The sequence below is a fragment of the Nerophis ophidion genome, linkage group LG10, assembly GCF_033978795.1.
Source record: "Nerophis ophidion isolate RoL-2023_Sa linkage group LG10, RoL_Noph_v1.0, whole genome shotgun sequence".
NCBI lineage: Eukaryota > Metazoa > Chordata > Actinopteri > Syngnathiformes > Syngnathidae > Nerophis > Nerophis ophidion.
The window spans coordinates 13,789,601-13,816,239 of NC_084620.1; the positions used below are offsets into that span (position 1 = coordinate 13,789,601).

Genomic DNA, 26,639 nt, shown 5'->3' on the forward strand with positions numbered 1-26,639 from the left:
TAATTACATTTCAAACGTGCCAGAGTAAAAGAGACTGTGTGGATTGGGCAGAAAAAAAAATCTACATTTTATTTTGAAGGTAAGTTGCTTCACATCCTGTTTCGCTTTATCGACGCTCCTTCTTCCTCACCTCCTCAATAGGCTAAAGCTGTATTTTTTTTTTGACAGTCGTACTTTCCTGACTTGAAAAATGTTACTGATCATTGAATTATTTTGTGATTTTGTATTTGATTTTGTGATCATGGCTTCACGGTGGCAGAGGGGTTAGTGCGTCTGCCTCACAATACGAAAGTCCTGCAGACCTGGGTTCAAATCCAGGCTCGGGATTTTTCTGTGTGGAGTTTGCATGTTCTCCCCGTGAATGCGTGGGTTCTCTGCGGGTACTCCGGCTTCCTCCCACCTCCAAAGACATGCACCTGGGGATAAGTTGATTGGCAACACTAAACATTGGCCCTAGTGTGTGAATGTGAGTGTGAATGTTGTCTGTCTATCTGTATTGGCCCGGCAATGAGGTGGCGACTTGTCCAGGATGTACCCCGCCTTCCGCCCGACTGTAGCTGAGATAGGCGCCAGCGACCCCAAAAGGGAATAAGCGGTAGAAAATGGATGGATTTTGTGATCATTATTATAATCAGAATAAAACACAGGACAAAGATGTTGGTCACCATTTTATTACACCTTTGCTTATTATTTTATTACAACCGGGGTCGGGAACCTTTTTGGAATGAAAGCCAAATATTTTAAAATGTATTTCCATGAGAGCCTTGTATTATTTTCTTAACACTGAATACACCTAAATGCGTGGATTTTTAAGTAACGTCAACATTTTTTGAGTATAATAAGTCTCATATTCTTTTTAATAACATTTTTTTCTGAAGCTAACCAATAATAAACAGAATAATTCTTACCATTAATGCGCCTTCTTGAACAGATGCGTCAGAAAACGAATGGATGGATTAAAATGCAGGAGAATGTTTTGTAATTTGAACATTATTTTTAACTCCGATTACCAGTGGAAATATTAATTTCTTATCGTGTTAAGCAATGTCAGCTAAGATTAATCTGAGAGCCAGATGTATCCATCAAAAGAGCCACATCTGGCTCTAGAGCCATAGGTTCGCTACTTTTGACTTACAAGGATAATTGGTTCTGTGACAGAGCTCTTAACTCAAAACATTTGTATCTCAAACCACCGTCACCTATTGAAATCTATTTAATTGGTGATTGCCCGCACTATTTTAGAATGTAACATTTAAAGAAAAAACAAACGTTTAGATAATAAATATTGTATAAAAAAATGCAATATAGTGTACTGTACTAACAACTATAGCAGTTGTATGAAGTAGTGTAAGAATGTACAGAATTTACCTTAGAGCAGGGATTTCTAACTTGTTTTCATTGGGGGCCACATCACAGTTATGGCTGCCCTAAGACGGCTGCTTGTCACAGAGGTTAATATATTAAAATAAATGCATAGGGATTCACTTCATGATGGCATTACACAATTGCCTTTGAATTTGCTTTTTACGGGGTTTTTTTTAGATACATTCTGAGACAGGCTCCAGTACCCCCTGCAACTCTGATAAGGACAAGCGGTAGAAATGGATGGATGGATATACCTATCTGTAGAATTTAAGTTGCCATAATTAAAACTAGGAATTTGGGGCAGCACGGTGGACAGGGGTGGGTGCATGTGCCTCACAATACGAAGGTCCTGAGTTGTCCTGGGTTCAATCCTGGGTTTACATGTTTCCCCGTGACTGCGTGGGTTCCCTCTGAGTACTCCGGCTTCTTCCCACCTCCAAAAACATGCACCTGGGGATAGTTTGATTGGCAACACTAAATTGGCCCTAGTGTGTGAATGTGAGTGTGAATGTTGTCTGTTTGTCTGTGTTGGCCCTGCAATGAGGTGGCGACTTGTCCAGGGTGTACCCAGCCTTTCGGCCGAATGCAGCTGGGATAGGCTCCAGCGACCCCGAACGGGACAAGCGGTAGAAAATGGATGGGTGGATGGAATTTACTTTGGGTATTTTTGTTTAGTTTTTTACAGCAAATTATTGTAAATTGAAAGACGGTACCACTGTTTTTAACAGTAAAATTCTGGTGAATTCGGTAAATTATCGAATCGCTTAATTCTGATTACATAGTTACGGAATCATAGGTGAAAAAAACTTCACAACACAACTATAACTTTGTTGCACCACCTCTGGCTTTTAAAAGAGCTGGCAGTTTGTGAGACATGGACTTAACGAGCGACAAACAGGACTCATCGTCAATTTTGCTCCAACTTTCACTGCCTGCTGTTGTCAGTTTAGCTTTGCAGGTCTTGTCATGGACCATTTTCTTGAATTCCCTCTTCCCCTCAGATTTTCTATTGGCTTGAGATCCAAACTATTTGCAAGCTGTGACATTAGGTGTTAGCTTTGGGAAATAATATTGACAGTGTGATTCCATATTTTCTTCAGAATTGAGTGATTCCATAATAGTTTCACTCTGCTTGATCCAGAAATGAAACTGTTACTGACTACCACAATTAATTTTTTATAAAGTTACAGTTGCCATCAGGAATTATTATAGTTTTTTGTTATGGCTGTCTGTTGTTTGTTTTTCTAAAAATTAAAAAAAATTAAAACTAAATGAACATCCTCCAAGTCTGGTGAATCCATCATTTTTCATGGATTGAAGTACCAAGTTTGGATATTTAAAATGCAAAGTAAAACTGGTGTTATGATTTAGAAAATAGAAGCATTCAATACTCTGCATGCTCTGGCAGGAGAAGCTAGAATAACTTTTTAATGGGCTGCAGATGCCTCCTGGCGCTCAGTGTTGGTCCCTGATTGCGTCCCAAAACAAGCATAGTGAACGCGCTGTTATTAATCCCGACTTGAAACGGAGCAGGTTCCATCGATGGCTTTGAAATGCATCTTTGCCTCTTTACTGTGAATTTGTTACACTTTTTGTGTCATTTTATGAGGTCAGCTGCACCAATATAAAGCTAAGCCAAAGTTAAAGTACCACTGATAGTCACACACACGCTGGGTGTGGTGAAATTACTCCTTGCGTTTTTTCCACCCTCTGGGAGGTGAGGAAAGCAGTGAGCAGCAGCGATGGCCGCGCTCGGGAATCTTTTTGGTGATTTAACCCCCAATTCCAACACTTGATGCTGAGTGCCAAGCAGGGAGGGAATGGGTCACGATATACTTTGGCCTAACAACATAACGAAATATTTTATTTATTTATTACCGGTCGATCTACGTTCCCATCCTCACCTATGGTCATGATGTTTGGGTCATGACCGAAAGGATAAGATCACGGGTACAAGCTGCCAAAATGAGTTTTCTCCGCTGGGTGGTGGGGCTCTCCCTTAGCGATAGGGTGAGGAGCTCAAAGTAAAGCCGCTGCTCCTCCACATCGAGAGGAGCCAGATGAGGTGGCTCAGGCATCTGGTCAGGATGCCACCCGAACGCCTCCCTAGGGAGGTCTTTAGGGCACGTCCAACTTGTAGGAGGCCACGGGGAAGACCCAGGACACGTTGGGAAGACTATGTCTCCCAGCTGGCCTGGGAATGCCTCGGGATCCCCCGGGAAGAGCAGGACGAAGTAGCTGGGGAGAGGGAAGTCTGAGCTTCCCTGCTTAGGCTGCTGCCCCCGCGACCCGACCTCGGATAAGCGGAAGAAGACGGCTGGATGGATGGATATTAATCTATGTGGCCATTACTGAATGATGGTATATTATAAAGTGTGTTCATAAAATTGAATGCAGTTTATGGGCGGAGAGATTCAAATACAGTAAGGATTTTTGCACAAATATCTGTTTTTGTTATTGTGTTGTTTGTATTGTTACATTGTTTAAATTGACATATTTATATGTAGTTGTATTGTCTAACTTGGACATAAAAGACCAAAAATTAGATCGATACCAAAATTTGCCCCATCGCCCCCCACTATGAGGCGTAATGTAGCCATAGAGACACAATGCTCCCATCTAGTGGTTGTTTGTTAGCACTGCACAGTCCAAACGCGGAACCGTACTCTCGCGATATCATCAGCAGAGTCATCTGAGCAAAACAGGAAGTGAAACATGGCGTCAGTGTTCGGCGGCGTCGAAGGGTGAGAATGAATTAAACTTTAAAATATGTCTTCTCATGGTTTTATTATATTTTTCAATATTTTGCTATGAATTGTAGACGTTTAGCATAGTGTCGATAAAGTTTCATGAAAGTCTTCTATCGTTCGTGTTAAAGGCTTCATTTACTCTACTAAGCCATCTACTGGACAAAAGTATAGCTATGTTTTCTGAGGTTGTCAATGACTTCATATACAGGACTGTCTCGGAAAATTAGAATATTGTGATAAAGTCCTTTATTTTCTGTAATGCAACCAAAAACATGAAAATGTCATACATTCTGAATTCATTGCACATCAACTGAAATATTGCAAGCCTTTTATTATTTTAATATAGCTGATTATGGCATACAGCTTAAGAAAACTCAAAAATCCTATCTTAAAAAATTAGAATATTTCCTCAGACCAAGTAAAAAAAAATATTTATAACAGCAAGACAAAATCAAACATTTGAAAATGTCAGTTAATACACTAATTACTTGGTTAGGAATCTTTTCGCATGGATTACTGCATCAATGCAGCATGGCATGGAGGCAATCGGCCTGTGGCATTGCTGGGTTGTTATGGATGCCCAGGATACTTCAATAGCGGCCTTTAGCTCATTTGCATTATTGGGTCTGGTATATTTTAGCTTCTTCTTCACAATACCCCACAAATTCTCTATAGGGTTCAGGTCAGGGGAGTTGGCAGGCCAATCGCGGACAGTAATGCCATGGTCAATACACCAGTTACTGGTGGTTTTGGCACTTTGGGCAGGTGCCAGATCATGCTGGAAAATGAAATCATCATCTCCATAGAGCTTTTCAACAGATACAGCTACAATAGCCGTATTCCCGTCGTCAAGCCACTCCTGAACTCAATACAAGGCAAGAAGCGTCTGACTGACGGACAGTTGCAGAGTGGTCCAGAGTCCTGTTTTCAGACAAAAGCAAATTTTGTATTTCATTTGGAAGTCAAGGCACTATAGTCTGGAGGAAGGCTGGAGAGGAGCAAAATCCAAGTTGCTTGAAATCCAGTGTGTTCCCACAGTCAGCAATGGTTTGCGAGCCATGTTAGCTGCTGGTTTTGGTCCACTGTGTTTCATCAAGTCCAGAGTCAATGCAGCTGTGTACCAAGAGCACTCCATGCTTCCATCTGTTGTAAAGCTCTATGGAGATGATGATTTCATTTTCCAGCATGATCTGGCTCCTGCCCAAATTGCCAAAACCACCAGTAACTGGTGTATTGACCATGGCATTACTGTCCGCGATTGACCTGCCAACTCCCCTGACCTGAACCCTATAGAAAATGTGTGGGGTATTGTGAAGAAGAAGCTGAAAGACACCAGACCCAATAATGCAAATGAGCTAAAGGCCTTTAGTGAAGCATCCTGGGCATCCATAACAACCCAGCAATGCCACTGGCCGATTGCCTCCATGCCACGCCGCATTGATGCAGTAATCCATGCGAAAGGATTCCTAACCAAGTAATTGGTGTATTAATTGACATTTTAAAATGTCTGATTTTGTTTTGCTGTTATAAATCTTTTTTTTTTTACTTGGTCTGAGGAAATATTCAAATTTTTTGAGATAGGATTTTTGAGTTTTCTTAAGCTGTATGCCATAATCAGCAATATTAAAATAATAAAAGGCTTGCAATATTTCAGTTGATGTGTTGTGCATCCAGAATGCATGACATTTCCATGTTTTTAGTTTCATTACAGAAAATAAAGGACTTTATCACAATATTCTAATTTTCTGAGACAGTCCTGTATATCACACGTACACGTGTTAAAACAAAAGTTAGTAACCAAAATGGGGCTGTTTCATTATTAATGATATGATATGCTTTATTCATCCCAAAAAGGTGAAATTGTGTGGTTGCAATGCACATACAAAAAGTCCACACAAAATAAGGTATGAAAACAAGAGGGAAACATTACATCAACGATACTAAAAGAGCACAGTTGTTTTATTTTTTTGCAAATATATTTTATAGAATTTGTTTTAGTTAAAATCACATTCGACAATCATACTTTGCTCACTCAGACCCTTCATACATGCACACATCCACTCATCCACTCTCACATGCACGCTCTAACAACTTAAGGTTTACAGTATAGACATCATTAGAAAAAGTACCCAGATATTGTATATATCCATCCATCCTGCTTTGGCTCACGATCAGCAGACGATCCAGACCATAGCGAGATGGATGAATATTCCTTCGGCATCAAGGATCCTCAGGATGTGATTACTGGATCACCCCCACACCCCCGGGGACCTTTCCACCGTTCACACTTAAAAAAAGAAGAACAAAGTCACATTTTTGTGGCTTGATCCGATGCAAAAATTTAAATTTTAAAAAGTCACCTAAAAAAGCAGGTAAACCGTGACAAAACCATATTACAAGTGAAACAAAAAGCTATGGTAGTGTGGGAACAATACAACAATCAGTAACAATAATAAAACAGGAATAAAACTACAAAAAAGATACATTTAAAAAAAAATGTAATTTCTCCTTTTCTTCCCTTCTTTTTTCCTTTCTTTAACCTTTTCCTTTCTTCCCCTCCCTTTCCCAAAAAATGTTTTTAATTTATGATTCAATATATGTAAGTAAAGACTTCCAGGTTAGTTCCCATTTATTCATATTTGTAGAGTTTACAAACCTTATTTTTTCAAGAACCATTACTTTAAAAAATTCATTTAACCAGTTCCTGAAGTTCGGTGCAGATGGGGTTTTCCACTCTTTGAGAATGAGTCTTTTGACCAAAACCGTCCTGAGAAGCAACACAGCTGTCATATAATTTGTATTTCCCGTAAGACAAAAATCTTACGTGTCACTGCTTCCCTTTTCTGACAAAGCTTTGGGAACTGCATAAGAATTGATGGAAGGATTTAATATCTTATATATGTTTGGGTAGTGGCGGTACCCACTCCAAGGCGGTTCTTGTGGCTGGAGATGGGAAAATCTTGGCAGAGACTGAGGGGCCCTCCACTAACCACTGGGTGAAGTAGTTGTTCTAATCATGCATGAATTCATTACAGTTTTACTCAGTTCGCTTTTGTATATGTCCGAATAGTTGGTTGGCGTGGACTCGTGTATCCAAACCATCAATGAAATGATCCGTAGAGCCAAAATGGAGGCAGGGCTGGATCCAAACACACCACTTTGCTCACTGGTCAGTAACAAGATGTTATTTTCTATGTCTGTGTTTTACAACGGCGACGTCCCGCTTTTGTGTGTGTGTGCAGGGCATGTCTCTGAGCGGGGGAGACCAGAAAGATGCCATCGACAAACTCATTGCTCACATGAAGGACCACTTCCCAAGCCTGAGCCAACATTATTTAATCGCAAATGATGCTATCGGTGCCATGGCAACTGCTAGTGATCGCGGTGAGAAGATATCCTTTTCCTGCACTTTCGTAGGACTTTTTTCTGCGTTGGTATGTAAGTCAAAGCAGAACCAGGCTTGATACTTTACCCTGGGAGGTGTGTCCGCTCTTAATCTCTCCAACTTTACGATTTCAGACAATGCGTGTTGTAAAAGTGTGTCATACATTTACAGGAGGCTTGGTGTTGATATCAGGAACTGGCTCCAACTGCAAGTTGATTAATCCGGATGGCTCCCAGGTGGGCTGTGGAGGCTGGGGTCACATGATGGGTGACGAAGGATCTGGTGAGAAGGCCAAACGAAGTAACAATATACAGTGCAACCAGAAAGTATTCACAGTGCTTCACTTCTTCCACATGTTCTTACCTTTCAACTATATTCCAAAATTTATATTTCGGATTTTTGGATAAATACTTTCCCTGCACATTGAAATCCCTCCTCCACCCCCACTTCACAAAAACACAAAAAGTAAAGCATACTTTTAGATAACATGTGATGTAAGAAAATTAATACAATTAGAATGTACTACAAAATACAGTAGTTTTATGAATAATCTATCCATCCATTTTCTACTTCTTGTCTCTCCCGTGTTTGCGGGGGGTGGGGTGGGGGCGGGGGGCGCTGAAGCCTTTCCCAGCTGAACTCGGGCGAAAAGTGGGGTTTTATGAAATAATCTATTTAGATTGTGTTGGATAATGTCAGCTGGCTGCTTTGCGTGTTGGCTGCACAGTTGATTGTGGTTTTTTTTTCAGTTTGGTGAGTATCTTCCGCTTTTAACACGGGTGGTTTTGGAGCGTATCTTGTGGCGTTCGTTTTGGCATTTGCGTAGCCAGCTAACCGTGGGGCTGGGGCACGCAACGTACTTATAAATTTCAATTACCGGTATGCTCACATTTTAAAACATAACAAAAAAGCCAAGAGACAGCACTATCTCAAATTACTTGTGAGTTAAGTTATCATAATTTGAAGTACAGCTGTGTTCATTTCTCCTGACACACTTGTATTGTATTGTATTTTTAAGGCAGGCCACTCATACTACAGTAGAGATCCGCACTTTTCTTTTCCAAGACACTCCCAGTGAATGGCAAAAAACTGCAAATAATGCTTATAGCCATGAAAGCTCTTAAAAATAACAATTTTTGATACTCTACACCAGAGGTCATCAACGTCTTCCAGGCCAAGGAACCTCAAACTGATGATGAGATGGTGCGGACACCCTCTACTTATATATCTTGTATGCAATTATGAGTGTATTTTACTTTTAACTGGTCCTAAAGGTATATTTTTATTGTGCAATACGATATTCAAATAACAACAGTATTATGCCAATAATAGCTAGCTGACAGCTAGTGCTCTAATCGACAGCTGAGAGCTAACGCACTAATCACTTGCTGACAAATGGTGCGTTATTCCTTAACCATCAATTAACGCTCACTAGCTGGGAAAAAATATATATATATATTTTTTCAAACATAGTCAACAATTTTACACATCATCAAGTTAACTAAATTATGACTAACAAACCATGTCAAGGAAAGAAAATAAAAGCAAATACAAATAGATTATTAAAAATAATAATAGAAATATAATAACATACAGTACAAAATATAAAAAGACAAAAAAAAGGACTAATCTAAATCACTTTTAATTGTTTCAGTAAAGATATCAATTTAAGGGCTTTTGTACTTTTAACCATTTTCCAAGATTTAATTGATCATTTGAAACCATTAAGCCAATTAGAAAATATACGTTTTACTTTCAGAAATTGACATTTATGTATAAAATATTTTGATTGCAGCATATTAATGTTGACAAACATTTGTATGTTACTATCATTTATAAATATGCCAGGCTAGCTGACAATTAGAGATCGAATAACTAACTATCTTGAATGCTAACACAAATGTTATATATATATATATATATATATATATGTCTTGATTGGATTATCCGGAGAATAGTGCTCGATACCGTGGTAGAGCGCAATATGTAGGTGTGGGAAAAAATCACAAGACTACTTCATCTCTACAGATCTGTTTCATGGGGGGTTCCCTCAATCATCAGGATGATTGAGGGAACCCCTCATGAAACAGATCTGTAGAGATGAAGTAGTCTTGTGATTTTTTCCCACACCTACATATATATATATATATATATATATATATATATATATATATATATATATATATATATATATATATATATATATATATATATATATACATATATATATATATATATATATACATATATATATATATATATATATATACATATATATATATATATATATATATATATATATACATATATATATATATATATATATACATATATATATATATATATATATATACATATATATATATATATATATATACATATATATATATATATATATATATATATATACATATATATATATATATATATATATATATATACATATATATATATATATATATATATATATATACATATATATATATCGATGCCATGACAACTGCTAGTGATCTATATATATATATATATATACATATATATATATATATATATATATATATATATTTGGGCTTCACGGTGGAAGAGGGGTTAGTGCGTCTGCCTCACAATACGAAGTTCCTGCAGTCCTGGGTTCAAATCCAGGCTCGGGATCTTTCTGTGTGGAGTTTGCATGTTCTCCCCGTGAATGCGTGGGTTCCCTCCGAGTACTCCGGCTTCCTCCCACTTCCAAAGACATGCACCTGGGCATAGGTTGATTGGCAACACTAAATTGGCCCTAGTGTGTGAATGTGAGTGTGAATGTTGTCTGTCTATCTGTGTTGGCCCTGCGATGAGGTGTCCAGGGTGTACCCCGCCTTCCGCCCGATTGTAGCTGAGATAGCGCCCCCCGCGACCCCAAAAGGGAATAAGCGGTAGAAAATGGATGGATGGATATACATATACATATATTTAAAATCTCCTGATGATTGAGGGAACGCCTCATGGAACAGTTCTGTAGAGATGAAGTAGTCTTGTGATTTTTCCCCACACATACACACATACATACATATATATATATATATATATATATATATATATATAGCTTTATTTTTAATTTTTTTAATAATGTTAATTTTTTGCATCCAAATACATGACCGTGTGTTGGCTCAATTCTTCATGTGTATTTAAAGACAATTACATTTATGGAAAAAATGCAAAATATCAAAATATATATTTGAGAAATTTCACAGCCCCCTGCAGTACCTCTTTGGAGCCCCTGGGGGTCACAGACCCTTTTTGAAGACATCTGCTCTAAACCTAAAGTCTCCAGACTATATCCACAGAAGGCTGCAGAAAAAACGCTCGAAAATGGTCCATGTGCCACACTTTCAACACCCTGTCTCCAAATCCTATGATATAAATTTACCACTTAGTAGACATAGATTTTGAGTTTTATACCTTTAGAAACAATCCCAAGCACACAGTATGCGGTTTTGTACTTAATTGTGCATCATGTCTTGTCAAAGAATCTTCATGCTTGGAAATGTCGATCCATATTTTCAACACTCTTTTTCCTGATGGTGCCCTTAAACCACTTTCTATTTAAGTTACTAAGTTGTTATTTACAATTTAAAGCAGAGGTGGGTTTACACAAAAGACCGAGCAGGGATGTACTGTACATGTCTTTTTAGGTCAAGCAACACTTAAAGTATGCGTGCTCATTTTTGTTATTGTGAACATTTGCACATTCAAATATGGCAGAAAAAAGAGAACGATTGCAGTGATTATCAGTTACAGTGACATGACTGTTATTAATTACACATTTTTTCCCCTCAGCATTCTGGATTTCTCATTTGGCTGTAAAGACTGTGTTCGACGCCAAAGACAAGCTGGCCGCTCCACCCCATGATGTCACGTATGTGACTAAAGCCATGCAGGAGTATTTCCAGGTGAGATGGCAACTCTACCACTGCATCAAGTCAACGTCCGCATACATGCTGGACCGCGTGTGTCGACATAAGAAATTTAAACTTCTCAGTGTAATATATATGGAAATGTAGTCCGTTTATAAAGACACCAGCAACACAGCTACTGTCTTAAAACAGAATGACTTCCTGTCAGGTGCAAAGTAAGCATGGCGATGTTAGCATGTTTTCTAACGCAGCAACTAACAAAAGAGCCCATTTCTTTTTGCTTTAGATCAGGGGTCTCAAACTCAATTTACCTGGGGGCCAATGGATACAGAAACTGGGTGAGGCTGGGCCTTGCAGGGCTACAATATACAACACCTAAACCGACGCAAGTAGGGAGGGTGGGGGCGTGGGGGGTTGGTAGTAGCAGGGGTGTGTATATTGTAGCCCGGAAGAGTTAGGTCTGCATGGGATTCTGGGTAATTTTTCTGGTGTGTTTATGTTGTGTTACGATGCGGATGTTCTCCCAAAATGTGTTTGTCATTCTTGTTTGGTGTGGGTTCAAAGTCTGGCACATATTTGTAACAGTGTTAAAAGTTTTTTTACAGCCACCCTTAGTGTGACCTGTGTAGCTGTTGATGAAATATGTCTTGCAATAACACACGTGCGTATCACTTGACCAGATGCAACTTACAATTGGGCTAGCACGCTGTCAGTTCAGGCTGTAGGGGGCGCTAAAGGCAGTGCCGTTATGGCACTCTCTGAATATTGTTGATCTGGTATAAATTGACAGAGGCTGTGAGAGAATTGATGCCCTGAAATTCAGGGGTCTCCCGGGAAAATTGGGGACGTTGGCAAGCATGACCTATCAAGCGCATTCGCGGGCCGCACCAACACTAAATTGTCATATCAAAGCGCAGTCCGCATAATAACGTCTCGCGGGCCGCATGTTTGAGACCCCTGCTTTAGATTCTTAAAGATCCAAGACGTAGCATCTCTGTTACAGAAGAGTATGAGAATATGAAAACTGTGTGACAACTGCTTATGTCCATGTCAGCGGGACAGTCCAAGTGACGTTGACTTTACACACAGGCTCCACTGTATAAAGACACTTTTTAAAAAGGGTGCTTCTTCCCAGGTGTCTAACCTAATGGGCATGCTGCCACACCTCTACAGAAACTTCCAGAAGTCCCACTTTGCTGGATTCTGTAAAAAGCTGGCTGAGGGTAAGGCAGAGCTGCATTCGCAAAAGATGGTCCCAAAAACTGTAAATACCATTTTGTTGTGTGTGTGTCTTAAAGGTGCAGAGGCTGATGATGCGCTGTGTCGACATGTGTTCACCCAGGCGGGGCGAGTGCTCGCCAAACACGTGCGAGCGGTCTTACCTGCTGCACAGGAGGTGAAGCGCGCACACATTGTGTTTGCACTCAAAAGATTTTCTTTATCAACATTTTCATGCTGCCATGGCAGGCTCTACTGACCGGTGACCTTGGCCTGCCCATCCTGTGCGTTGGCTCCGTGTGGAAGAGTTGGGAGCTTCTGAAAGCAGGTCAGTGTCCAACATCCACTCATCCATCACTTCTGTACTGTCACCTGAAACGTCCCCTTCATTGTGTTTTCCCAGGCTTCATCCAGGTGCTGGATGAGGTGGCGTCATTGGATGAGTTCAAGGGTCGTTTCCTTGGCTACAGCCTCATGAAGTTGCAGCAGTCATCAGCTCTTGGAGGCGCATGTCTTGGAGCTCAGAGTTTGGGTGGTATTTTAACAATGGATTACGCAGCTAATGCCATCATTTTCTACAATCACTCTTTCTGTAGCAAGGAGTAAGAGTACAGAACTACCACATCTTGTTTACATAGTCTTTATTTACAGTCCTAAGTTTATTTAGTTTGTCTAATGACACTGAGCTACCATTAATGGTTCTATTTAATGGCTCCTTATTCTGAGATATAGTCCACAGTGCTCCTGTAGATCCTCACGTTTTGCATGTCAGCATTTGCTTTTCTGCCTATATGTTAATTTTTCTTCTGCTTTAAATCATATTTTTTATGTTAATGGAAATAGAAAGTGTTTTGATGGCCCTATCTGTAGGATAATACTGTAAAACGTGCTGCAGCTATAAATCCTGCAGAGGGCACTGTCTCACATATTTACACATTCAACATTTTCCATCAGGAATAAGCTTTGAAGATGCATATTGTAAATTAGAACAATCTATACCTATAGTTGCTGCATTTAAAACTAGTTTAATGACTTACCCAAAACAGTGACTTCTAATTTTGGGGGACTTTGTGGTTATCAAAATAGGCATTTAGCGGGGTTATTTAAAGGCTGCGTCCATTTTCCTCATTTGCATTTGGTCCTGTAAGTTTATGTCCACAAAAAGTGGGAATCTACTGTACTCCTGGCATGTGTTGCCAACAGCGTGGTTGAGAGATCCTTTTGCTACCAACAAATGTCCGATGAAGGCAAATCTGATATTCTGACCGTTCTGAAATTTGTACACGTTGAAAAGATATATTTTTGCATACAGCACTCAAATGCAAAGTTTTTGCGTAAGAAAAGTCCATACACATTTGTCTTTAGCATCTTTATTCATCTTTTTTCAGGACTTTTGTTGATAATGCATACTCTGTGTCTTCTGGACCTCTTTATTATTATTTTTTTTACTGCTTCTGTCATCTAACTCAAAACAAAAATCACCAAGACTGATGTTACACAATCCACCTGGCGGACAATCCATTAGCTTCACCGAGGGAGGGGGGCTCACAAGGAAGTTCTACAGTGAGCCGAGTCTGTTGCCGGGGAATAAAAAAATACGAACAGACGAGTTGCGCAAACTAGATTGGATTAAGCTCTTCTCCTAAAGTGCTCAAATATGAACTTGACGCCCTCAAAGTAGATGTTAACGGTAACTAATCAATGTAACGGATTGGATGTCCTTACCTGCATTAATATGAACTTGACACCATCAAGGTAAATGTTAACGGTAACTAATCAATGTAACTGATCGGATGTCCTCACCTGCATCCAACGTTTTCCTATGACTCAAAGACAGAAATCGACAATGGCTCAAGAGAACTTCCTCTTACAAATCAACCATCAGACAGGAGCACAGAGGTTCACCACATACTGCTGTTAAACCAGATAAACGCTGGCAAATTGACAATATGGCCCCCGACACATTTCCTCCCTAATTTACAGGCTACTTGAACCCAGTAGACACAGAACATCCTCAAAACATGAAAAGATAAACAAAGAAAACAGGAGAGGCTATTTAAAAGCTGATGAGTATGGACGCTTGGTTGTAATGCTGGACAATTTGGCAATGGCTGTGTTCCACACCAAACACTCCCCCCTCTCCTGGGAGGACACAATATATATATTTCCACAATTGGCAACATTTGAGTTGACCTGTCAAAAGAATCATGAACTATTTGGTTTGGAACTGAGCTATTGCGATATATGAACATCCTACAAATATGGATGCACAGGAGCTGTGATGACATCACAGGCGTTAACGGATCGGACTGTAATAGCTGGACAGAGCAGCGAGGTCACCACCAAGTCCCCTCTGGAACCTTGCTGGTATGGAAAGCCGTCAAACCTCTTGGCTTTTGTTTTTCCCAATTTGACGAAACATGATTTTTACTTAGTTTTTTTTTTTTTTTTTTTACATTTTTGGGAGGCGAGGAGGTTTTAAGTTTGTCACGTCAAGCATCGCTCTATGATAGCTGCCTCGGTTTCCAGGGGTTGTCAGTGGGTTTCCGCCTGCTCTGTGAAGCCTTGTCATGTCTGAAATGATGCAGTGATGCGCTTGGCGCCCACTGGGCCGGACTGGTGCTACACCCCTCCCCCACCCCATTCCCAAATGTCCCTCAGTTTACAAGAAACAAACAGGAAATAAAAAGGAAAAAAAAAACAGAAAAACAAATCCCCCCACACCCCAGCTGGGCCTGCCCACACAATGGTACTGTAAGTGTGTGTGTGTGTGTGTGTGTGTGTGTGTGTATGTGTGTGTGTGTGTAAATGAGAATCAGTGTGCGCACTCATGGTCGCCAAAGTCTCTGAGAATACGTGGTGACTGGTGTGTGTGTGTGCGGAGGCTCCATGGGGGTGAGGGGGACTCCTAGTATTTCTTCCCCGGGACAAACTCCTTCGCTTCGGGATTCAAAACACTCTTCCTCTGCAGAAACACACAAAGGGAGAAAACAATTCAACATCATCTTCTTTTCTGGAGTGGCCTCCAGGTGTGTGTGCTTCTCTTTTGTCTTCATCCGCTCACCGCCACTTCCTCCAGGTTGCTGTTGTGTTCGCTGACAGACAGGCCGTTGAGCTGCTGCTGCAGTTGCTCCACCCCCTGGTTGTTGAGGTCACGTGATGGGATGAACCAATGCTGGTCCTCCTCCTCTAGCATTTCCTGGAAGCAGCGCTCCAGGAACTCCTGCTCCAACAGCTCCTCTTCCACCTGAGAAGGACCACAACAGTGATGAAGAAGCAAATAAAGGCAGACAGGTGTGTATTCACCCAGCCGCACAGGCTAATACAAACCTGTCTATTGTACTCTTCCTCATTCTCCATCCACATGTATTCGGCAAAGGGGTTGGCGTCGTTTGCATCGCCCGCATGCCCATTTGCCACCGGTTCCTTGCCCTCCTTCCCTGGAGCGCCACCTCCCGGTGTCTTGGCCACTTCAGGACCGCTCATCTCAGCCGGCTCTGCGCGATCAGGACAGACACAGTCAGGGAATGTATGGTTTTATTCTTTTTGCATATATGACTATGTGCTTCTGTGCACTATACAGAGTTGCTACAAAGGATGCTGCAGTGTCTTTAAATAGAAACTGCACTTTTTAATTTTTTTATGCGAGACAGGAACAGAGTTTTCTAATTTATACGACTCATCCTAGATGACTAACAACGTAGATGGTGGAGATCATCATTTTGCCAACACAGCCTTCTAAAAACATATCCAAAAACCGGTAACAATACTCTATTAACATATTAACCAAGTATTAGAGTCATTGTTATTTTAAGCGCTAACACAGAGGAACTACTTTTAACGGCGCCTTGATCAGAGAGGTAATTAGCTCATGCAGCTATTGATATACTGAGTTGTTGCATCGCCTCTGAGTTGGTAAAAGTTAATGCTAGATTATAAATCATTCCTCTAACTTTTATAGTGGAAAGTTGTGGCCATATTCAGATAAGATTGGCCAACTGTGAAATTCAATTTAGATCCAAAAGACATCACGGGAAAGACAGAAAACAAACTTAAGTAACATGAATCATGCAATTTATGTTGACTGTACAAGCTCTTTTACCTTAACCGCTATGTGGTCATAGATTAGATCGATGCATGTCAGTAAAAAATGAATGAGGAGACTGACTGGTGTGCTCGTTGGCAAATTTTCTATCCGAAATACAGCCTGAAACAGCTTTAAATAAAACGGTTACCAAGTTGTGTGCAAATAAATGACACATTGTCAAGTAAAACGTTTAAAACGTTCCTGGATGACACTGACAATAATATAGCATTTGTGTACAATTATTGCGGTCTTTTTTTAAAGCAAATTTAATCATGAAAGCATGTAATCGCCTGTGATTAATCATGATTAATGCAAATTTAAAAATATCAATCTGAAATAAATATTTCATTTGACAGCCCTAGTTATTATGAATGTGCCAGTTGTATATATTTACAACATGTATACAAAACATGGGGGATGAGGTGTTGTTATGTCCCGAATAAACCAACAAAGTCAGACACTATGTCTACCCTTATCAAAGCTCTTCTATATCAGTGATTCTTTAACTGCGGTGGTCTGTGTACATTGCTTCAGAGTAAGTTTAGGTAGTGAAAAAAAAAACACAACAAAAAAACACCCTGTAAGGCTGCGTGGTTATACAAAAAGGATTAAAAAAATATCTATATTTTATTTTTGAAGAATTATGATTCTCTGGGCACATTTGTGCTTTTAATTTAAAGGAATATGTGTTATTTATTGTCATTATCAGATTCATGGTTATATTGTTATACATTTAGGTATCTTAATAAGTTTTTGCACGGGTGAGGGGAGTCCACTGGATATCTAATGGCGGGTCGAGGGAATCAAACCCACATTGTCTATATGAAAAGGCAGCGGTGTGTACCATTACATCAACATGACATTTTAACAGAAATAAAGACAACACCTCAAATCAAAAACATACCACACGCACATTCATGCAAATGAATGACCTACTCAGTGGCCTGGTGGTCCGCCCTGAGATTGGTAGGTCGTGAGTTCAAATCCCGGCCGAGTCATACCAAAGACTATAAAAATTGGACCCATTACCTCCCTGATTAAGCATTAAGTGTTGGAATAGGGGGTTAAATCACCATAAATGATTCCCGCTGCTGCCCACTGCTCCCCTCACCTCCCAGGGGGTGATCAAGGGTGATGGGTCAAATGTAGAGAATAATTTCGCCACATCTAGTATGTGTGTGACAATCATTGGTACTTTAACTTTAAAATGATAAAACCAAGTCAGTAGTGCATCCATCCATCCATCCATTTTCTACCGCTTATTCCCTTTTGGGGTCGCGGGGGGCGCTGGCGCCTATCTCAGCTACAATCGGGCGGAAGGCAGGGTACACCCTGGACAAGTCGCCACCTCATCGCAGGGCCAACACAGATAGACAGACAACATTTACACTCACATTCACACACTAGGGCCAATTTAGTGTTGCCAATCAACCTATCCCCAGGTGCATGTCTTTGGAAGTGGGAGGAAGCCGGAGTACCCGGAGGGAACCCACGCATTCACGGGGAGAACATGCAAACTCCACACAGAAAGATCCCGAGCCTGGATTTGAACCCAGTGGTTGTCAAATTTCTTCCAGTGATGTACCCCGTGTGAACAATTGTTTTAATTGAAGTACCCCCTGATCAGAGCAAAGCATTTTTGGTTGAAAAAAAAGAGATAAAGAAGTAAAATACAGCACTATGTCATCAGTTGCTGATTTATTAAATTGTATAACCGTGCAAAATATTGCTCATTTGTAGTGGTCTTTCTTGAACTATTTGGAAAAATAGACATAAAAATAACTAAAAACTTGTTGAAAAATAAACAAGTGATTCAATTATAAATAAAGATTTCTACATAAAGAAGTAATCATCAAATTAAAGTGCCCTCTTTGGGGATTGTAATAGAGATCCATCTGAATTCATTAACTTAATTCTTAACATTTCTTCACAAAAAAAGAAATCTTGAACATCAATATTTATGGAACATGTCCACAAAAAATCTTTCTGTCAACACTGAATATTGCATTGTTGCATTTCTTTTCACAGTTTATGAACTTAAATTCGTATTTTGTTGAAGAATTATCCAAGAAATATATTTATAAAGGATTTTTGAATGTTTACTATTTTTAGAATATTTTAAAAAATATCTCACGTACCCCTTGGCATACCTTAAAGCAGTGGTTCTCAAATGGGGGTACGAGTACTCCTGGGGGTACTTGAAGGTATGACAGGGGGTACTTGAGATTTTTCAAAAATATTCTAAAAATAGCAACAATTCAAAAATCCTTTATAAATATATTCATTGAATAATACTTCAACAAAATATAAATGTAAGTTCATAAACTGTGAAAAGAAATGCAACAATGCAATATTCAGTGTTGACAGTTAGATTTTTTGTGGACATGTTCCATAAATACTGACGTTAAAGATTTCTTTTTTTGTGAAGAAATGTTAAAATTAAGTTCATGAATCCAAGTGGATCTCTATTACAATCCCCAAAGAGGGCACTTTAAGTTGATGATTACTCCTATGTGTAGAAATCTGTATTTATAATTGAATCACTAGTTATTTTTATGTCTTCAAGAAAGACCACTACAAATGAGCAATATTTTGCACTGTTATACAATTTAATAAATCAGAAACTGATGACATAGTGCTGTATCTTACTTCTTTGTCTCTTTTTTTTTCCCCAAACAAAAGTGCTTTGCTCTGATTAGGGGGTACTTGAATTAAAAAAATTCGCAGGGGGTACATCACTGAAAAAAGGTTGAGAACCACTGCCTTAAAGTACCCCCATTTTAGTGGATCATTTTTCCCGACTTCTGATGAATGATAGCCAGCTCGCCTCACCAGCAAGCCTTGCCAGTCAGGGCGAGTTAGCCCAGCTGCCCTGGCCAGTAAGGCATGATGGAGGACAGGAAGAGCGATTAAGTGCAATCATGCTAACAGTGCAGCTTGTTAGGTAATATTAAAACATGTCATGTTCATGTGAATAGATGTATAGCGCCATTCGGAACGCAGGTTTTCTCTATTGCTGTTTAAAACCCGGGACATCCAGTAAATGCCTGGATATAAAATGCCTTATCTTAGTAAGTTAGTGGAAGACATAAATCCACTCTGGATGAAAGCCACAAGCTTTGATAACAGTTGTTGACCGTGGAAGTGGCCGTAATGTGCTGGGATCAAAAACAGAGTCAGCCGAAACAAAAAAAACACCATGCCAGATACAACTGAGACTTAAGTTACAAGTGATGCGTAACAGACGCATTTGGCCCCGCGTAGCATCTTCGGCTTCGTAACAGGTTATGTAACCTAGCCGTGGCTCTTAGCCGGATGCTAGCTCGCGGGCTAACGCAGGTGTCCACCCGGGCCTACCTGGAAAGTTAGTCCGAGGATTGCACGGTTTTAGCGGAGGTGACGCTAAGGAGAGGCTAGCTGGCAAACAGACGCCGTGCTGTGCTGTCAGTGAGCAGCAGGCCGTGCGACGACAGCGACCCCATCAACAACAAAGGGTTGGACAGATCCTTCCGCGATTAGTTGCCGTTTGCGTTCGTTCAAGGCGGGCTCGAGCACACGCCGCTCGCGGTTCGGACGACGCTGCGGATGAAACGCATCAAAAGGCACCCACTCCCGGCCGTGTGCGTGTGTGCCACAGCCCGGTTGTGTTAGCCCCGATGCTAACGGCATGGCAGCATCACTCAGACAGGTCAACAAAACAAGCCAACGTCCCCGTGTTCTGCACACTCCATTCCAGAACAAAACACGCGACGGAGACCTTTTCCGGCCCCACGTTACCTGGCATCGTGCTCTCTGTATCCTGCTGACAGCGTGACGTGGCAAACAAAGTTTGTTCTCTCGCCGAGCGGAGTCTACCTTGCTTCCGTCGGGTTTTCGTGTAGCAACGCAATGGTGCGCCAGGGAGCTAAATCTTGTTAGCCACCTTGCTAACGGCGGAGAACTGGCCTGGTCACGTGATTCGCGTTACGTTCAATAGCTCCGTAAATTCGCATACTGTTCAGGGTTTTGCGCCATCTGGTGTCCTTCTAAACTGAACGGGCGAGAACTTCTTCTTATATGTTTTAACGGCAGATGCAACCAGTGTTCGTGCACCACCGCCACCCTCCGGTTGTGAACGACCTCTTATTGGTTTACACCAGGGGTCTCAAACTCAATTGACCTGGGGGCCATTGGATGCAGAGAATGGGTGAGGCTGGGCCGCAAGAAAATATTTCTTAAAAAATCTAACATGCACTTTTTAATGAATTCACCTTCTATGAATGGCTTCCCCGCTCTAGCAACATACTTGCCAATCGTCACGATTTTTCCGGGAGACTCGTGCATTTCAGTGCACCCCCCGACAGTCTACCGGTGCAACCATTCTCCCGAATTTTTCCCAATTTTCACCCGGCCGACATTATTAAGGGCTGCCGTGACTGCACCGCCTAAAACGTCCTCTACAACAGTGGTTCTCAACCTTTTTTCAGTGATGTACCCCCTGTGAAAAATGTTTTAATTCAAGTACCCCCTAATAAGAGCAAAGCATTTTTGATTGAAAAAAAGAGATAAAGAAGTTAAATACATCACTATGTCATCAGTTTCTGATTTATTAAATTGTAAAACAGTGCAAAATATTGCTCATTTGTAGTGGTCTTTCTTGAACTATTTGGAAAAAAAGATATACAAATAACTAAAAAAAACTTGTTGAAAAATAAACAAGTGATTCAATTATAAATAAAGATTTATACACATAGAAGTAATCATCAACTTAAAGTGCCCTCTTTGGGGATTGTAATAGAGATCCATCTGGATTCATTAACGTAATTCTAAACAGTTCTTCACAAAAAAAAAAAAATCTTTAACATCAATATTTATGGAACATGTCCACGAAAAGTCTAGCTGTCAACACTGATTGTTGGATTGTTGTATTATTTTTCCACAGTTTATGAACTTATATTCATACTTCATTGAAGTATTATTCAATAAACATATTTATAAAGGATGTATGAATTGCTGCTCTTTTTTAGAATGTTTTTAATAAATCTCATTTGTCCCTTGGCATACCTTCGAATACCTCCATGGGTCCGCGCACCCCCAATAGAAGACTACTGCTCCACTACATGTCATTGTGCACGCTTTTATATAACACAACCAATGTGCCAGCTCTGTAACATGTTGTGTGAGACTTAGGCAGGACAACGTCACTGGCTGCAAAACGTACTTGTTCAACAGCCACACAGGTCACACTGACGGTGGCCGTATAAACAACTTTAACACTGTTACAAATATGCGGCACACTGTGAACCCACACCAAACCAGAATGACAAACCCTTTTTGGGAGAATTTCCGCACCCTAACACAACTTAAACACAAGAGAACAAATACCCAGAACACCTTGTAGGGCTACAATATACAACACTTCAACAAACGCAAGTAGGGAGGGTGGGGGTGTGGGGGGTTGGTGGTAGCAGGGGTGTGTATATTGTAGCCCGGATGTTCTCCCGAAATGTGTTTGTCATTGTTGTTTGGTCTGGGTTCACAGTCTGGCACATATTTGTAACAGTGTTAAAAGTTTTTTTACGGCCACCCTTAGTGTGACGTGTGTAACTGTTGATCAAATATATCTTGCAATAACACACGTGTGTGTCACATGGCCAGATGCAACATAGAACTGGGGTTGCACGCTGTTAGTTCAGGATGTAGGGGGCGCTATAGGCAGTGCCATTATGGCAGTCCCTTAATATTGTTGATCTGGTAAAAATTGACAGGGGCCTCGAGAGAATTGGTGCCCTGAAATTCAGGGTTCTCCCAGGAAAATTGGGGACGTTGACAAGCATGACCAATCAAACGCCCTTCATATTAAACTCGCAGGCCGCACCAACATTAAATTGTCATATCAAAGCGCGGGTCGCATAATAACGTTTTGCAGGCTGCAATTGGCCCGCGGGCCGCGTGTTTGAGACCCCTGGTTTACACCGAGGATGTCCAAACTTTTTGACTTGTGAGTCACATTGGGATAGAAAAAAAGCAGAATGCTTGTGTATATATATATATATATATATATATATATATATATATATATACATATATATATATATATATATATATATATATATATACACACACATATATATATATACATACATATATACATATATACGTATATATATATATATATACACATATATATGTATATGTATAAATATATGTATGTATATATATACATATATACGTATGTATATACACATATATATATGTACGTATATATATGTATATGTATAAATATATGTATGTATGTATATATATATATATATATATATATATACACTTTTGGGGAGCGTTGGGCGTGGCTTCATTTTTATTTCCTCATCAGAAAACAGCTTAACACAGTGACTGTGAAGCACAATTTACACTAGAGCATATCCAATACCTATTATCTAGACCAGTGGTTCTCAAACTGTTTTCCCCATGTACCACCTCAAAATACACTTTCCTACCAAAGTACCACTATATTGATCATCATTATAATAAGTGAAGTGAATTATATTTATATAGCGCGTTTCTCAAGTGACTCAAAGTGCTTTACATAGTGAAAACCCAATATCTAAGTTACATTTAAACCAGTGTGGGTGACACTGGGAGCAGGCGGGTTAAGTGTCTTTCCCAAGGACACAAGGGCAGTGACTAGGATGACCGAGCGGGGATCGAACCTGCAACCCTCAGGTTGCTGGCACGGGCACTCTACCAACCGAGCTATACCGCCCCTATACAGTAGCATAGCAGGCCCAACTATTCATTAAAACATGGCAGAGTTTTAATTTGATATTTTACGCCACTGTAACATTACACATAGTTTGAACTGTAACAATGTGGTTGAATATTTAATTGATTAGTTGATGTACCACTAGATGAAGCCCGCACCACCATTTTAAAAGGTAGATTAAAATCATCATAGGTCCCCTTGAAACCTCTATCATTGAGCACCTCTGCTTTCATAATGTCACCTACACTCAGCGTCACCTCTTGCTAAATTGCGGCCATTTCCATCCATTTCCTACTCAGGCTGAAGGCGGTGGTACACCCTGGACAAGTCACCACCTCATCCCAGGGCCAACACAAATAGACAGACAACATTCACACTCACATTCACACAATAGGGACCATTTAGGGTTGCCAATCCACCAATCCCCATGTGCATGTCTTTAAGGGTGGAAGGAAGCCACACAGTCATGGGGAGAACATGAAAACAGAAAGACCCTAAGGCCGGAAATCGAACCCAGGAGCTTCTCGCTGAGCACTAACCACTTCCACAGTGCGGTAAATTACAATCCTAAGCATTATTTTATTTTGAGGCTACCCCCGTATTACAACATTTTTCATAGTATACTATTTCTGTGAAAGGGTTTTATACTCTGTTTATTCAAACTTGAATTTAATTGGAAGCATGTTTTGTTTATGGGAAAGAATCACTATTGTCTGCGAAAAAAATAACACATTTCACATAATTAAAACATTTGCATAACTTCCTGACCCATCTATGATCAGAATTATTGTTAAATGTCACATACAATATCCTGTCCTTTCTCATTATGTTGCGCTACATCTCATTTCAAAGTTCGACTATATCCATCCATCCATCGATTTCCTACCGCTTGTCTCTTGTGGGTTTGCGGGGCTGCTGGAGCCTATCTCAGCTGCATACGGGCGGTAGGCGGGGTACACTCTGGACAGGTTGCCACCTCATCGCAGGGCCTAGTTGGACTATGACTTTTTTATCAATTGAAAAGTTACAGAGACTGTTCAAAGAACACCAATTTCAAAGACAATTCCTCGTAAGAACAATTAAGCATATGTTTTGTGCATTTGGTTTGTTTTTTGCTTCAAAATAAACAGATGTTTTGCAACTCAGTCATACACTCTTCACACTTGTACAAAACCTCCTATTGGCTAAGCGGCCAAGAAAACACAATTGTGTATTTGCAACGTGAGTCTGTTCCTGTGGCTAATACGCCCTTATTTGGGACATTTTAATGTATGTGGCGGTGCATAAGTGTGACTTTTATATAGAACTCCCGCTGTCAACTACATTAGTGTGACGTCACGGAAACTCAAAATCCCGAGGTACATGCAACGCAGCATTACTCACAGCAAAAACAAATGCCTGCGTGGCTTTACGAACCATAAGCGTTTGTGTCAACTACTCACTAGCCAGCCACGAAAAAACATCCCGCTTGACTTTAATTCGTCTCAAAGAACACGAAGATGAAGAGTAAACCACGAAAGATCGCTCATTTCACAGAGAAAATGTACTTGAAGCTCCCACATTTCCCTTTCGGTAGCAAAGCGGACTCTTCACGTGCAGCCAAAAAGACACTCACCAAACTACTTCAGCTGTAAACAAGACGGGAGTCCGCTGAAGAATCGATCTTCTCTGGTCCCGAAGCTCAAGACTCTGTTAAATTCTCAATGTTTTTTTTACAAACACTTGTCTTCTTTGACAGTTTGTTGGCGTTAAAGGGGACAACACCACTGCAGCGTCCGGGGGGGAGGGGGTTGTCCAGCAGTAACCTTCGATCATTGGTTGACGGCCACGTCAATCAAATCGTTTGAGCGAGACGATTGGCCAGTCGTGACAAACGTAAGCCCGTAAACAAAATGTACCTCATATTCTTATTGCCCCCATAATCAATACGGCTTGTTAATATGAACTGGATGCTTTGTCGCTCCTTTTAATTACACAGATTGTAACGTTTGAGTTAAGTTTCATTAAAATAGTATACAGAGTTAAAGGTGGATAGAGACTATCTTCCTTTAAAAGTTCCAGAAAATATTTCAGGGGTTTTTAGATAACCCTTTGGAACTATAAAGAAGCAATATTGATGCAAGGATCGGCCTGTGAACACAGACAGATATTGTCAACACATTGCATACATACATACATACACACATATACACTCACACACACGTACATACGTGCATGCACGCACACACACACGCTCATACTTGCATCCATACAAGAATGCAACAGGAAACATCTGCCTTTAATAGGAGGATGCAGTACTTTGCCTCTACAGTAGAGGGAGACTCTTTGTACAGTGCATGGTAATGGATGGCCTTCGTTGCATACTTACCGGAAATGACGACGGGGGCCAGAAGGCTCCGTTGGCGTGGTAACCATAGACATCTTATAAGTAGACACTGCATCATCACTACTGCTTACTGGCGCTGACGAGACGCAGGGTCGCCATCTTGGAGCGGTCATAAGCTCCACACAGCGCAATTCATTTGGCTGGAGCAATGAACTGTCAGCGCATTTAATTCATCTTACCTCACTGAATACCACTGATTTTCACGCATTTTTTTGTCATACGTGTAGCTATGATAAACGACACATGTTTTGGCTTGTTTTATTATTTATAGTTTGCTTAACAGTAATAGAATATTCTTATGTCGTATACGTACAGGCTTCACGGTGGCAGAGGGGTTAGTGCGTCTGCCTCACAATACGAAGGTCCTGAGTAGTCAGGGTTCAATCCCGGGATCGGGATCTTTCTGTGTGGAGTTTGCATGTTCTCCCCGTGAATGCGTGGGTTGCCTCCGGGTACTCCGGTTTTCTCCCACTTCCAAAGACATGCACCTGGGGATAGGTTGATTGGCAACACTAAATGGTCCCTAGTGTGTGAATGTGAGTGTGAATGTCGTCCGTCTATCTATGCTGGCCCTGCGATGAGGTGGAAACTTGTCCAGGGTGTACTCTGCCTTCCACCCGATTTTACCATGAATTGATTAACGTGGACCCCCGACTTAAACAAGTTGAAAAACGTATTCGGGTGTTACCATTTAGTGGTCAATTGTACGGAATATGTACTGAACTGTGCAATCTACTAATAAAAGTATCAATCAATCAATCAAAAAAAGCTGAGATAGGCACCAGCACCCCCCGCGACCCCAAAGGGAATAAG

General features: G+C 40.5%; 3 protein-coding genes across 6 annotated transcripts in view; 2 read left to right on the forward strand and 1 right to left on the reverse strand.

Moving 5' to 3' along the window:
- The first annotated feature begins 4,042 nt into the window (after positions 1 to 4,042).
- Positions 4,043 to 13,968, forward strand: nagk (N-acetylglucosamine kinase). The gene is made up of 10 exons (XM_061912537.1): positions 4,043 to 4,109; positions 7,027 to 7,111; positions 7,186 to 7,284; positions 7,358 to 7,499; positions 7,672 to 7,782; positions 11,317 to 11,429; positions 12,529 to 12,616; positions 12,692 to 12,789; positions 12,861 to 12,939; positions 13,015 to 13,968. The coding sequence occupies exons 1-10, from the start codon at positions 4,081 to 4,083 to the stop codon at positions 13,215 to 13,217; spliced, it is 1,047 nt and encodes a 348-aa protein (XP_061768521.1). The 5' UTR covers positions 4,043 to 4,080; the 3' UTR covers positions 13,218 to 13,968.
- Positions 13,966 to 25,220, reverse strand: paip2b (poly(A) binding protein interacting protein 2B). Of its 2 annotated transcripts, none has more exons than XM_061912539.1 (4): positions 25,056 to 25,220; positions 15,942 to 16,108; positions 15,676 to 15,858; positions 13,966 to 15,576 (listed from the first exon to the last, which is right to left on the reverse strand). In XM_061912539.1, the coding sequence occupies exons 2-4, from the start codon at positions 16,095 to 16,097 to the stop codon at positions 15,520 to 15,522; spliced, it is 396 nt and encodes a 131-aa protein (XP_061768523.1). In that variant the 5' UTR covers positions 16,098 to 16,108; positions 25,056 to 25,220; the 3' UTR covers positions 13,966 to 15,519. The 2 variants fall into 2 exon arrangements, with proteins under 2 accessions (XP_061768523.1, XP_061768522.1); XM_061912538.1 differs by lacking the exon at positions 25,056 to 25,220 and adding an exon at positions 20,476 to 20,704.
- Positions 15,955 to 26,639, forward strand: part of hspa12b (heat shock protein 12B) — a 39,017-nt gene continuing 28,332 nt past the window's right edge. For 2 of the 3 annotated variants that reach the window (XM_061912532.1, XM_061912534.1), the window contains exons 1-2: positions 15,955 to 16,140; positions 23,885 to 23,994. The gene's annotated coding sequence lies outside the window, so the exon portion shown is untranslated. The remainder of the gene's footprint in view (positions 16,141 to 23,884; positions 23,995 to 26,639) is intronic. The other variant, XM_061912533.1, reaches the window with a different exon arrangement.

Bases quoted from the DNA above. Each gene is read 5' to 3' on its own strand.
- nagk (XM_061912537.1), top strand. From the start codon at position 4,081: ATGGCGTCAGTGTTCGGCGGCGTCGAAGG. The intron at 7,112-7,185 runs GTGAAGTAGTTG...ATGTCCGAATAG, and splicing joins GGCCCTCCACTAACCACTGG to TTGGTTGGCGTGGACTCGTG. The intron at 7,500-7,671 runs GTGAGAAGATAT...ATACATTTACAG, and splicing joins GGCAACTGCTAGTGATCGCG to GAGGCTTGGTGTTGATATCA.
- paip2b (XM_061912538.1), bottom strand. The intron at 15,859-15,941 runs GTTTGTATTAGC...GGTCCTTCTCAG, and splicing joins AGGAAGAGTACAATAGACAG to GTGGAAGAGGAGCTGTTGGA. The intron at 15,577-15,675 runs GTGAGCGGATGA...GTGTTTCTGCAG, and splicing joins GCAACCTGGAGGAAGTGGCG to AGGAAGAGTGTTTTGAATCC.